General features: G+C 35.7%; 1 protein-coding gene across 3 annotated transcripts in view; it reads right to left on the reverse strand.

Annotated features, from left to right (window-relative positions):
* Nucleotides 1-247: 247 nt before the first annotated feature.
* U2SURP (U2 snRNP associated SURP domain containing) overlaps nt 248-13741 on the reverse strand; it is a 58514-nt gene continuing 45020 nt past the window's right edge. For all 3 annotated transcript variants that reach the window (XM_030816703.1, XM_003265343.3, XM_030816702.1), the window contains 4 exons: nt 9787-9897; nt 7052-7170; nt 5677-5853; nt 248-4486 (listed from right to left, as the gene is read on the reverse strand). In XM_030816703.1, the coding sequence (XP_030672563.1) occupies nt 4348-4486; nt 5677-5853; nt 7052-7170; nt 9787-9897 (546 nt within the window). In that variant the 3' untranslated portion in view covers nt 248-4347. The remainder of the gene's footprint in view (nt 4487-5676; nt 5854-7051; nt 7171-9786; nt 9898-13741) is intronic.

Raw genomic sequence — 13741 nt, forward strand, 5'->3', positions numbered from 1 at the left:
ATTAAACAGAATAAAATAACTTTTAAAAAAGGGAACCAATAAGGAAATGAACTTTACCAACCAAGAGAACCATCTAGCATGAAAACATATGATTATAGTTTAAACATGTAAAATGTAACATTTTAGCCATAACCGATAAACATGTCACATCACTTATTTCACTTGAGAGAAAGCTGCTGAAAAACTAATTATTAACTGGGCTTGCATCGGAAAAACAATATGGAGAAAATTACATGGACAGTCTAAGTTTGCTATGAAAACAATGTACTTTTATTAATTAAAAGTCAAAAACAACAAAAGGGAAATTTCACAACCTTTGTTTGCAACTATATAATCTTTATGTAGAAAAACTATAAAGTGACAGTCTGATCTGGAAAGCAGCTCAACAATAAGCCTAATCCTTACATTAAAAGTAAGTAAATTATAGAATCAGTTCACCCAAAAGAAATTGTCTTGCTGTAGAATATTTTAGTCCAACTGATTTCAACTATATTATTCTCATTTCTGACAAACTGTCTTTCCTGATATTTCAAATCACCAGAGATGTAACAGACAAGAACCCGTTGAAGTAAAAGAATAAAACACAAATACTCCAAGCACAATTACATGTGACATGATGAGTGCATTTAATCTACAATCTACAAAACTATACAAATTACCAATTATACATATAATCCATTTACATTGAAGCTCCATGAGGTGGTACTGAATAAACACTGAGGCATCAAATTTTCAACAATGGAACAAGGCTCACGGAACAGCAGCACATTCCCACCTTTTAGTCTATCATCACAACACTTCCCCTGGGATTTGTACTTATTTATATTATTATCTAAGTCCTAGGAAGTTGGTAACAAAAATTTTTAAAGTCAAAAGGATAATGAATTAAACACTCCCTAAAATCTATTCTAAAACATGCGTGTGAAATATGAAGAGATCAAGCACTTTGTAAATGTGAGATTTTACAGTCACATGTTCCTTTAAACTTATACTAGTATCTTCACTAGTATCTGCACAATTTTCTGTAATTAGGCTTTTCACTAAAACTTAATAGAAGAGGAAAACAAACAAAAAAAAAACCTTATTTTTAAACTGTACAGTCTTAGAAAAGTGGTACTATTTATTTTTAAAACCAACTTTCTCTGCTAAAGAGATCACACTATGTGGTCATCACAGCAGTTTAAGTCACTTTGGCAATACAGAGATTTATTTACCCTTATTTTGAATAACAATAATGATGATGATAAACTACTGTCACGGTCATATAATCTTTCCAGAACTTATGCCACCACGGAGGCAAATGTGTACAGAATATTTCTAATAAACCTAAATTTAATCACGGTTAAAATTTCTCAAAAGTATTTTCAAGTGCTCAAGAATATTAAAGTTTGGGGGGAAATACATAAGTCATAAATAAGCAAGTATTCCCTCCAAGATTCACTAATTGGGATAAAAGTCTCAGGGTAAGCCCACAAGAATGGTCTGCAATAAAGAAAAATCAGGTCTGTGTAGAGTAATTTCTGCCACCTTTAGCAGAAAAGCCAAAAACATTCTGAGCCAAATAAAAGCATCTTTTGATTCAGCGCCTTTTCTTGTGTTAGTTTTAATTTCTAACTTCTCAACATGTTATAGCTCAGAAATTCCCATATGCTTACTATCTGTAATAAGGAACTATAACATTAAAGAAAAAATTCAGAGACATGATCATTTTCCATCATAGGTCTGTCTCTCTTTGGTAAGAAACAGATCAAGACTTACTTATTTTCTCTCACCTACAGAAGAGAGGGGAGTTAAATGTCATTAACCTAGTAAACAATCCCTGTGTATAAACATTAAGTTGGAGGGTAAAGAGCCTAAGTCACGCCCTTTATAAGAACTGTGGAAAACAACTCTGGCATGTAGCTGTGGTAGAGGACAGTAAGTGTCCATAGATAGAACATGATCTTTCCTGCAACTGGAAGACCATGCTTATGAACATTCTAGTCAACCTATAGAAATTTTGCTCTGTAACTTAAGTGTCCTTCAGACAAGAAACATGAATAATAAGCTATTACAAAAATATGGTAGAATATCTTCCCCCTTACAAGTCACCAACTTCTGATCCCATTAAACTTTCATAGAATCCATGGGAGTATTAAGTAGGTTTACTCTAGGTAATCTGTCATGAAGTAAAACTGGAAGTAACCTATCTAATAATACCATTTGCAATTCCAGAAAAAAAAAATCCAATACAATCTAATATGTACATTAACAAATTTCACAGAATATATATTCTATCAGGCCTAAGAAATCCTCATCCAACCAAAAGAAAGTCAGTTTCACCCACTGTAAGATAAACCATGACACTTGTATCTGGATCCAGAAAAAAAGAACTGCTAAACTCCAATGCAGTAAGAAAAATATTACAAATAAGCACCCAAAACTGACCTAAAATTTTCTACTCAATCCTGCAGGACATCTTTTTTTAAAGAGAAATAAGCATCCCCTGCAACTTGACTGGAAAGATTATTACCTGACCAATTATTTCTAAGCCTATACTAGAAACCAGTGTAAGATGGAATGCCAAAATCACCACCAACTCGACACTACCATTATTTTTGCAAAGAAAGGTAGTTATATAAAATTCCATTCTCCCAGGCAATGAGCAGGGGAGAAAAACACATTACTTTTTAAATGGCTACATTTGTAGGTTTTTGAGTATCAGCACCAAATGTTCACTTTTAATTATTCTGAACAAATTTTTAGAAATTAATATTTCCTAACAAAATGGACTAACAAAACAGTGAATAAGGAAATAACTTTCAAGCAATATTTGCATGCTGATAAGAACCATTAAGTAAAACAGTGACTGGCTCATTTCCAAAGCTACTGTAGGTGTGCACCGTTTGGAAATAGTATATCTCACTGCTCAGCTAATATAGCTACTCTCCAAATCATCGGTACAGCACATCTTATTTTGTGACTAGGCAAGATTAAGTAAAACAAGTTGAAAAGATTCTTTTAAAAAGCAAGCTAAATCAAAACAATCCATTGTTAGAATAGTTTTCTACTTTCTCTTTTAGGGAGGAAAAAAAAAACCATCAAACCACTGTATGAAGTGCCTACATAAAAAACTGAAATCAAGGTTCACAAATAATAGTGTCGGTTCAATTCTACATAACCGTTTATTATATTTATAGCAGTATTATGACCACCAACATTACACAAGTTTTATTTCTTCCTCAGACCGTAGCAAATTTATTTTCATAATAGAGTTCAACTCTGCAAATGGTTTAAATCAACTTTTTGCACCTTGAATTTACAAACCATTAGATACGAAGTTTCCTGAAAATCATTTTATTTTTAAATTTTACTTAAAGCTATAACTAAATCCAAGTCTCTTGGGGTGGGGAGGGCACCAACTAAGCTGTTTAAACACAAACTTATAAAAAATATTCTGATGCCAGTGTTTGAAAGATAGCCTACAGAAGATTATAAAAGGTCAACAATCATACAAGAGAATTCTATGGCCAAACCTTGTTAGAAAATGTTTTACAAATAAACTTCTTTCATAATAGAAGAGGAAATGAAAAGATATTTAATTTCCCCCTTAAAGTAAGTAGTTGCTCAGAACATGGGTTGGATGTATGGAAATCATATTGCTTCTGTGAAAAATTGTTTTATCCAGGCATTCCACTAATAAAACATCATGCCATATCTACCTAGTCTTTGATATCTGGGTATTAGTATTACCCCAGAGAAACTTATCAAAGAAAATGGTTAGCAAACCACCAAATAGGAGTCTCAGGTCCCTTAATTTGGATAGTCATCTTAGTAAATATAAAACTTAAGCTACTTGAACACTGGGGCTTATAAAGTGCATCAGGTATAAGAAACACAACAGTAGTGTGAAACTCAGTAGGACTTTAAGGGACTTAGTATCACCGGTGGGGCAAAAAAACAACATTATAGTTTTCTGTTCAGATTTTATTTGAAATCTAATTCAAATTGTCAAAGCTACAAAAGGGGGGAAGACATCTGTATTATTTTTGCTAAGTCACAACATCCTAAAACAAAATACTACTACTGTCAGCAGATCCATTATACACATTTCTGATGAAATCCATTAGAACAATAAAAATTTCATCTTGAGAAATAGCCACAATGAAAGTAATTTACACAATATAAAACAATGACAGATCTACAGATGCAGTTGCTCATGAGTTTAACACATGCATACACAAACAAACAAACAAAAAACCCCAGGAATGCTCTTTCATTTGATTTTTTGTTTTTTTTAAAAAACAGACCGTTCAGGCACAAAACAAATCGCATTTCCAATAAGTGACAGCATCTTAAAAATTTACGTCAGTGTTTGTTTTTCTTTGACTTTTTATGAGACCTGTGTGGAGATCTGGACTGGGATCTGGACTTCTTCCCTGATTTTTTAGGGGATCTAGACCGTGATCGCCTAGACCTTTTAGGTGTCCTTGAACCAGATGGTGATCTAAGGAAACAAACAAAAAAATCCCAATTGATAAAGTACTCATGTGATCAAAACTGTTTATCCTTAAACTATCGAAAATGATCTTTAACAGAGCACAGTGAAAAATCACTGCAATAAGACTATGAACTTCTAAAATTTAAACTCTATTGTACATACACACACACATGGATTATTTTGTACTTACTATGCACTGCATCAATGATCATCAGTAGAGCGCTTGTTTATAAAGACAGATTTCTGTGCCTTATCACTGCTCTACTGAATCAAAATCTCTGGAGGTTGGAACTAAGAATTTGCATTTTTAACAAGCTCCCCAACTGACTGATAACCCCCAAATTTGAACCTTTAATCTACAAGATAAAGTTCAAAGTTGCACCTAAGATCATTCACAAAATTTAAAAAACACAGCAGCTTTGAAGTTTATCATCCTGAAGCAAACGACTACTGCAGTATCATTCAAGGGTATCATTTAAGACATAATTTTGTAAGTGCTGTTCATGAAGGATTACTCAAACCAATAAATATACATGTACATATACATACATATATAACACATACATACATATATATACAGGTGCCATTTAGAAAAGGAGAAAGGTATCTATTCTGTAAAGATTTTACTAAAAATAGTTAAAATAATAAAGTATTAGCATACAAAGCAGTTTTAGCTCTCAGGAAAATTCCTCTATGTATCACCAGATAAATAAAACATTTCTGAACCATTTTTCTGGAACTAAAGGAAAAAAAAGTATACAAAATACTAAAATACATACTGAAAAAATGGTATTTATGATATGTATTTCCAAAAATATCTACCCAAGAACTTGCTAATAATATTGCTATGGGGGAAAAATGTGTGTTTCTTTCAGCTTTGACAAAAATCAAATAATATTCTATAGAAACTAAAGAACAGAACGAAAAGTAAAGCAGCTAACCCTATTCCACAGAAAACATTGGATATGATATTTAAAATTCTTGGCTGGTCCTCACTTGTTGGAAGCCTTCACTTCAGTCATGAAAGAGATTGGGATAAGGAGGTGGGGAGGAATAACCAAAAATGAAAGTGTATCTCTTTGGTTTTCTAAAATCCTTAAAAAAAAAAATGTATGCCAACCAAATTATTTTCAAAAGCTGATGAAATGACAAGGAAACTGGTATCTGAAATATTAGCAAAAATGACTTGCATTTACCTTTTGGCTTTTTTGCTAACATCTCTAGGAGAATCTTTGTGAGATGACCTGGACCGTGAGCTCTCTTTATGAGATCTTTCTGAACGCTCTGATCGCTCCGATTTTGGTGATGGGGATTTCACTCGTCTACCACTGCTACTGCGAGATGGGCTGGGGGATGTACTGTGTCGCCTCTTCCTACGGAACAAAGCCCCCAAAACATTCCATAAATGAGCAAAGGATCAGGTATTCATTTTCCTTTACTAAATTAGCTATTAATTCCTACCAGCTTACTCTTTTATTCTAACCATGTAATGTTACTTTTAACAATACTCAAAGTCCTTTGTAACAAGAACAAATAAGTGTTAAAGATAGGTTGTCAAGAGACAACAACTGAATTCAACTAAATTGGATTTTCTCTTTGCAATAAGAGGTTATTGAAACAACTGGCAAAATCTAATTAAGATCTCTGGATTAAATATCAGTTTTTACAAATGTTAATTTCCTAAACTGATATTTTTATTGTGGTTAAATGAATGTGGTTAAGAGAATGGGGCATCATGTTGGCAAATTATTCTTAAATGGTTGGAGGTGGGACAGAAGAGGAAGAATAAAGCAAAAGTAGAAATACTTTTAACATTTGGGTAAGGTGAGTGAAGGGTAACCATCAATTATACTATTCTTGCAACTTTCCTATAAATCTAAAATTATGTCAAAATAGTAATAAAAGACAAAAAGTGACAGACTTTTAACCAATTGGCATAACTTGTTATTTGTAACTATCTGTAGAGTAACTAAGCTGGACTTTTATTTGCAATGGCTTGGTGTTTTTTTTTTAGGAAAACCTCAGTTCAGTTAAGGGAAACAATTTTCTTCACTCAATCAGAGATTTAGGAACCGTGAGAGTAAGAAATAAAAACTGAAAGAGAAATGCTTTTAATTAGAATGAAGACTTAAAGTGAGCTATGGCCTATGTATACAATCTCCTTTCAAGATAAGACTAAGACTCAAGTTTACAAGTAGCAGCCTCAGCACAGATACTGGAAAAAATGCTTAAATAGGATGCAACAAGGAAGATCTAGCAAGTTGTTTTGTTACTTAAACCTCAGGTTTGATATCTAATACTGTAATTGAATTCTTGCACTGAACTAAGGCTAAGGATACCATATAAACCATGTGAAGGGATGATTCCCCCGTTAAGTAAGTCAAGTGCCAACTAAATGCCCCATTTCTCCACTATTTCTGCCTTCTGCAAGCAGGACCCAAACACGTTTACCCAAACAAGTTCATCATGAACAAACACTTCCAGTTTGCTGGCATCAATGATGAAAATATTATAAAACACCACTGCAAATCTTGAAACCAGCATATGCATTAAATATGAGAAACGTTATACCTTTCCTTCCTTGTCGGAGTACACTCATCTTTTTCCTTCTTGTCTTTGGAGCGAGATTCCAATTTTTCTTTATCTTTCTTGTCTCTTTCTCGTTCTCTTTCTAACTCCTTCTCTTTCTCCTGTTATTTTTTATAGAAAATATTAAGTTGTTTAAAACTATCAATGTGGGTTAATCTCATTTATAGAACAATATTTTCTCTTATAGGAAATAATTTTTTAAATTACTACTTAAGGTACAATACTATTTAAAAAAAAAAAATCTACCCCTTCAGGAAAACTAGTTATTTCTTTTGCTTATACTGAATAAAACTAATCCTAGCAACAGCAGCTAAACATTTACTGAGTGCTTACCACAGGCCAAACAATATACTAAACAACTTTCCACAGACCATTTCATGTAATCATTTAAAGCATCCCTAAGAAAATTACTATTATCCTCATTCTAGAGATGAAAATTGAGACTCAGAAAGATTAAGTACCATGTGCATGGTCACACAGGAGAGTCAGGTCAGAATTTGAGACCAAGCTCCAGAGTCAGAGCTCTTCCCCCACTGTCCCACCTGCCAAAAAATTCAAATCAGACAAAGCTAACAATGTACTGCCCTTTCCATCATAAGTTACAATAAAATAGTCAGTAAAAGTGATCCCTCTAACTATAAACAAGTTGATTTAATCAAAAAGAGCTCTTACCAAAGAAAAAAGGCTGGAAAAGGAAAATGGTTATTCACAATAATCTTCCATCGAAATTTTATTAGTGGGAAGCAAGTACCAATTACACTGCAAATTTTAAATCCTAAATACAAACTGACTACATGACTCTACAATCAACCAAAAAAAAAAAACCAACATATTTGCTTATCCCCAGATGCTACAACTGCCACTTCTCATTTGAAATTCTGATTTTGGTATATAATTAAAGGAGTGGCTACAGACAATAAATCCACACAACTAACTTAGCTCTTCACTAAAAGGAATTTAATTTTTCTATGATTTATATGCATCAAGCAAGCTATGTGATAGCTGACTCTTCTGATTTTTCAAAGGTGAAAAGAACCTGTACCAGATGTTGGCAAACACTTTTTGTACAGAGCCAGACGGTAAATGCTCTCTGCTTTGTGGGCCACATACAGTCTCTGTCACAACTACTCAACTCTGCCACAGCAGAGTGAAAGCCACCCTACAAAATACCTAAGTCAATGTGCATGGCTGTGTTCTAATACAACTATATACAGAATCAGGCAAGGACCACATTCCTTCTCTCCAATTATAACCATAGAGTGCAAAGGAGACTAAAGCGGTAACACAATATTCATTTTGCGCTTGCTACCATCAGAACAGTGAGCATCTCATGGTGTAATCTCCTATGGGGTATAGGTAAGTAGCATCTTATTATTATTTTTTGAGACAGAGTTTTTCACTCTTGTTGCCCAGGCTAGAGTGTAATAGCACAATCTCGGCTCACTGCAACCTCTGCCTCCCCGGTTCAAGTGATTCTCCTGCCTCAGCCTCCTGAGTAGCTAGGATTACAGGCATGTGCCACCACATCCAGCTAATTTTGTATTTTTGGTAGAGACTGGGTTTCTTCATGTTGGTCAGGCTGGTCTCAAACTCCTGACCTCAGGTGATCTGCCCACCTCGGCCTCCCAAAGTGCTGGGATTACAGGTGTGAGCAACTGCGCTCAGCCATAAGTAGCATCTTTTATAAAATCTCATTTATCTTTTTTCCAAATATATAGAGTGCAACTTTTAAACAGTGGTGCTGAGCAGACTGACTCCCTCCGGTGATCTGTAGGATGCATTTTCCTGATTGATAATGAAAATGAAAATGATTTCCTGACTGAGATGCCTATTTTATAGGAACCGTATAGCTAAAATACTTATAATGAAGAGTAACAGTAATAATATTAGCTATTATCTGACTCATAATCTTACAAAATTGGGAATATCAACCCAGTTTCAGAGAAAAAGCAGGCTGCAGTGACTTGCCTAGGAGTACATAGCAGAGAGCAGTACTAGCATTCCACAGGTCTGAGCAGCACCACAGTTGCTTTACCAGACTGCTCCCCACCACCAGTTTTGTACATTAACAGCTTTATAGTGATTGTAAGTTCCCTTTTTATGGCTCTTTCCTATTTCACATTCTATATAATCTCATTATAATTGGTTTTTCTTTCTTTTTTTTTGCAACGACAGTCTCAACAAAATTTCTGGGGTGCCTGTTTCTAAAATTCTCTGCATAGTCCTATAAATTTTGTGATGCACGAGAATATAAAGTCCCTCAAACACTCAGAGCTCACCAATGAGGTATTCTACCACTTGCTGTCCCTCCTTGGAAACCATGAGAAATGAAATAAACTTGTCAACACCAGAACTTCCCAAACCCTGCCTCCATCTTTTTCTTTCTGTACCACCTCTCTCGGGGTTGTTGATGTCTCACTGTCACAAAATGTGACTTGTCCTGAAGGGTTTTCCAGTTTTGAAAGTATGCTCTTAGCAGAATTAATCTTCTTGTCCACAGGTAATACCCAGAATAAAATAGTGTGCTGCTGCCTTTAAGCTCCTTTCCAATAAAAATACTTCTAAAAATCAAATTTCAAATGTTTCTAATTGCCTACTAGTATTCGAAATTTATACAAAGGATATAATTTGAAATCATCTTTAGGTATACCAGTATTCTAGGAAGTCAAATAAATAACTTCAAAACATGTGTATTATTGGGTATACTTATTCCTTACTCGTTGAAGAAGTTTATCTCTGTAGTGTTCTACTTGCTCCTGAAAACTCTGGCCTGGTTTTTTAGGTCTTTTCCCAGATTCCAATTCATCCTGAAACTTCATAACTTTGAGCTGTGAAATAAAACATTTTAAAAGTAAGCATTTTCATCATTCTAGATTCTCAAGCACTGTTTTGCTTCTTTTCTATAGCAAAGTAGTAACTAATTAGTACTCAGTCAAAATATAATCTCACCTGAAGGCCACTTGTCGGACAAGTCCAACTAGGCAAAAATCAGCTGACCAGATGGGAGCCCTCTCTGGTCATGAGAGGACTCAAAAACCAGGAACCGTGCTTCATGGCTGTAAGAACTCACTTATTCTCTCAACACAATTATAACAAATTTGGTATCTGGTTCCCCAAATTAGAAAAGCAAGGTTGCTAAAGGCACGCACACTGCCAGCACGATATGACAGTCAGCATGCAGATAAACATCTTTTAAAAAAAAGGCGGGGATGGGAGGTGGGAAGGCTGTGGCATTCTGGTTCAGCTCATGTAAGACCAAACACACAAAGCTGCACACAGTCTGAAGGTTTCACTCACAGTGCAATCACCAGACATCAAAACACAAAGAAAAGGTTAAATCATATTTGGAGGGTACTTTATAAGACAGTAAGAGCAAATACTGATTAAAACAGACCATGCCGGGCGCAGTGGCTCACACCTGTAATCCCAGCACTTTGGGAGGCCAAGGTGGGCGGATCACCTGAGGTCAGGAGTTCGAGACCAGCCTGACCAACATGGAGAAACCCCATCTCTACTAAAAATACAAAATTAGCCAGGCATGGTGGCACATGCCTATAATCCCAACTACTCGGGAGGCTGAGGCAGGAGAATTGCTTGAACCCGGTGGGTGGAGGTTGCGGTGAGCCGAGATGCACCATTGCACTCCATGCCTGGGCAACAAGAGCAAAACTCCATCTAAAATAATAAAAAAAAAACCAGACCAGAAAAACTTCCATCTCTTATTACTTATATAAGTGCACAAAGGTATTTTACAAGATATTCATTGCAGCATTGTTTGTAAAAACAGACCACCTACATGTTTACCCAGAGATTTCTGGCTAATACACCTCCACACAAACAAATACATATAATATACTTATATATTGGCAATGGATAAAGATCTGAAAAAACCAGTAAAATCAGTTACAGGGAGAGGAAAAACCTGCAATAAGTGAGCTTAATTTTACTTTTTATTCTGGAGATATAACTATCTTAAAATTTTGTACTATATAAAAATAGTAAAAAGAATAAATTCATGACTTATTTTGAATTTAAAAATAAAAACTTCATGAAGTGGTTAAAATAAAAACTACCCTAAGGCTTAAAGCAGCTTAAATTATCCAAAAAATTTACAAGGGTGAAAATACCTTCTTGAATTCTATGGGAGGACAAATAAGGTGAAAAGTATGAGGACCTGGAAGATCCTCCAAGTGGTAGAAAGCACATGGATCTTGGATGATACCACTGGGCTGCCAATCTGCTCAATATTGTTCCACTCAAAGAGAAAGAGGAAGCATTCTTGTCCCATGAAATTACTGCAGATGCTAACATTTTATCCTATTTTATTCAGACATTGATATATCCTTTAAATGGACTACATGCTGCTACAGCATTTTATTTATACTTCAAAAACAAGACTTCATTTGCTTTTTACCCCCCTTTATTACAAATTAGTCTTTACCATTTCTCCCCATTCCAAGTGGTATTTTCTTTCTTTTTCTTCTTTTTTTTTTTTTTTTTTTTTGAGATGGAGTCTTACTCTGTCGCCCAGACTGGAGTGCAGTGGCACAATCTTGGCTCACTGCAACCTCCACCTCCCAGGTTCACGCAATTCTCCTGCCTCAGCTTCCCAAGTAGCTGGGATTACAGGGGCACGCCACCAAGCCAAATTTTTGAACCTTTTGTTTTTTTAGCAGAGACGGGGTTTCGCCATGTTGGCCAGGTTGGTCTCGAACTCCTGACCTCAGGTGATGCACCCAACTTGGCCTCCCAAAGTGCTGGGATTACAGGCGTCAGCCACCATGCCCGTCTCCAAGTGGCATTTTCACCATTTTTGACTTCATGAATGTTTCTCATACGTTCTCCAATTTTGTCCTTTTTCCATCTATTTTCACTTTTTTTTTTAATTAATTATTATTTGAGACGGTGTCACCCAGGCGTACTGCAACCTTGGTGCACTGCAACCTCCACCTCCCAGTCTCCCAGGTTAAGCGATTCTCCTGCCTCAGCCTCCATGCCTGACTAATTTTTGTATTTTTAGTACAGACAGGGTTTCACCATGTTGGCCAGGCTGGTCTCAAACTCCTGACTTCAAGTAATCCGCCCACCTCGGCCCCCCAAAGTGGTGGGATTTCAGACATATTTTCACTTCTATAATCAGGGTCTTTTATAATCAGAGCTTTGATGTTCTCTCCTCTTCTTTCAAAGCTCTCTAAAAGTCTACATTTTTTGTGTGTTTTAATCATGACTGCATTTAAAAAGATAAGATGTAAGGCTGAGAAAGCAAGGGGGTGGGGTGGGCAACATAAATAGCTAAGTTCATCACTGTGTGAAGCCTCTCGTGATCAAGATGACTCTTCCACAGAATGTATTTGTAGTAAATCAGTTTGGGTTAAAAAGAGTCAAACAAGAGACCTGAATGTTACTTAGGGGAGAGAAGGGATTCCTAAGACAATCATGTTAAAAATCACTATACAATCCCTACTTACAGTTCCTGCTGATAGTCTAACTGAGGCTCAAGCACAAGTCCAAGACACACAGAAAACAGATGATCAAGGGTCTCAACACAAAAGGAAGTGGCCCATGCAATGGCTTGTTAACCATCCATCCCTTATTGCCTTCAGGCAACAGACAGGTAACACCTTCCGACTCAACTGTTCACTCTTTCCTCAGGGACCAGGACAGAAAGTGATCTCTCTCTTCCAACAAGACAGAAGACCCTCCACTTGGTTCCCCACCCACTATTCTACTCTTCCAACCTTGCTGGTAGAAATGGGGACAACAGTAGAGTAAGAAAAGGTAACTCCAGCCTAGGCACTGCTCTAAGTGGTATCCGAAAGATTAAGAACTGGCTTCTGGCCACCACATCATCATATAGCTACAAGATTTTTGTGTCTTTACAAAGGATGTTAGTATTTTATAACACGAATCATTTGGTTTTTATTTATTCCATGCTAAAAAATGTTTAGCTATAGGTATCTTTATTAGGACACACATGGGGATGCAAAATTACAGTATACTACAGAATATAATAGAACTAATTGGAGAAACTAATTTAGAACTTCATTCTTTATTTAATGGTTCTCCAATAAAAGGGTTAGTACTCACTGGATTCTAAATCTCGAAATGGGTATCGAAATTTAGCGGCAGAGAACAGAGCTAGTTGTGAAAAGCCCTGGGATAAAGCTCATGAGCTTCGAGTTCTAGTCCAAATTTGCCACCTGTTATGGAACTTTATTCCATATGACTAAATCTCTCAGAGGAAATACAGGAGAAGATTAGATAATTCTAAGACGAAGCCAAGATACACATTTTAAAATCAGGACTTAGTTCATGGTCCAAATCCCAGAAAGACAACTAAGTTGTGAGAGGCAGTCACTATGAAAGCAGGAGAAATAATCACTGAATACATAAAGGACAGGCCAGATTACAAAAGAGCACATGAAGTATGGAAACGTATGCATATAAGGTATATGTGTACAATGTGCATGCACGTGTATCGCATATATACATATACAAGGTGGAAAGAATAAGGTTTGTAAAAACCACCTAAGTTAACAAAAAAGCTAAATTATATGCTTTCCTCTCTTTAAGTTAATAAGGAAATAGAACATTCTAAACAGTTGGGGCATTTATATGAGGGAATAGCTTGTATTATCAAGAAAATATATTTTTATTTAACTCAAGTCTGTT

This window comes from Nomascus leucogenys, chromosome 8 (assembly GCF_006542625.1).
Source record: "Nomascus leucogenys isolate Asia chromosome 8, Asia_NLE_v1, whole genome shotgun sequence".
NCBI classification, from domain to species: Eukaryota; Metazoa; Chordata; class Mammalia; order Primates; family Hylobatidae; genus Nomascus; species Nomascus leucogenys.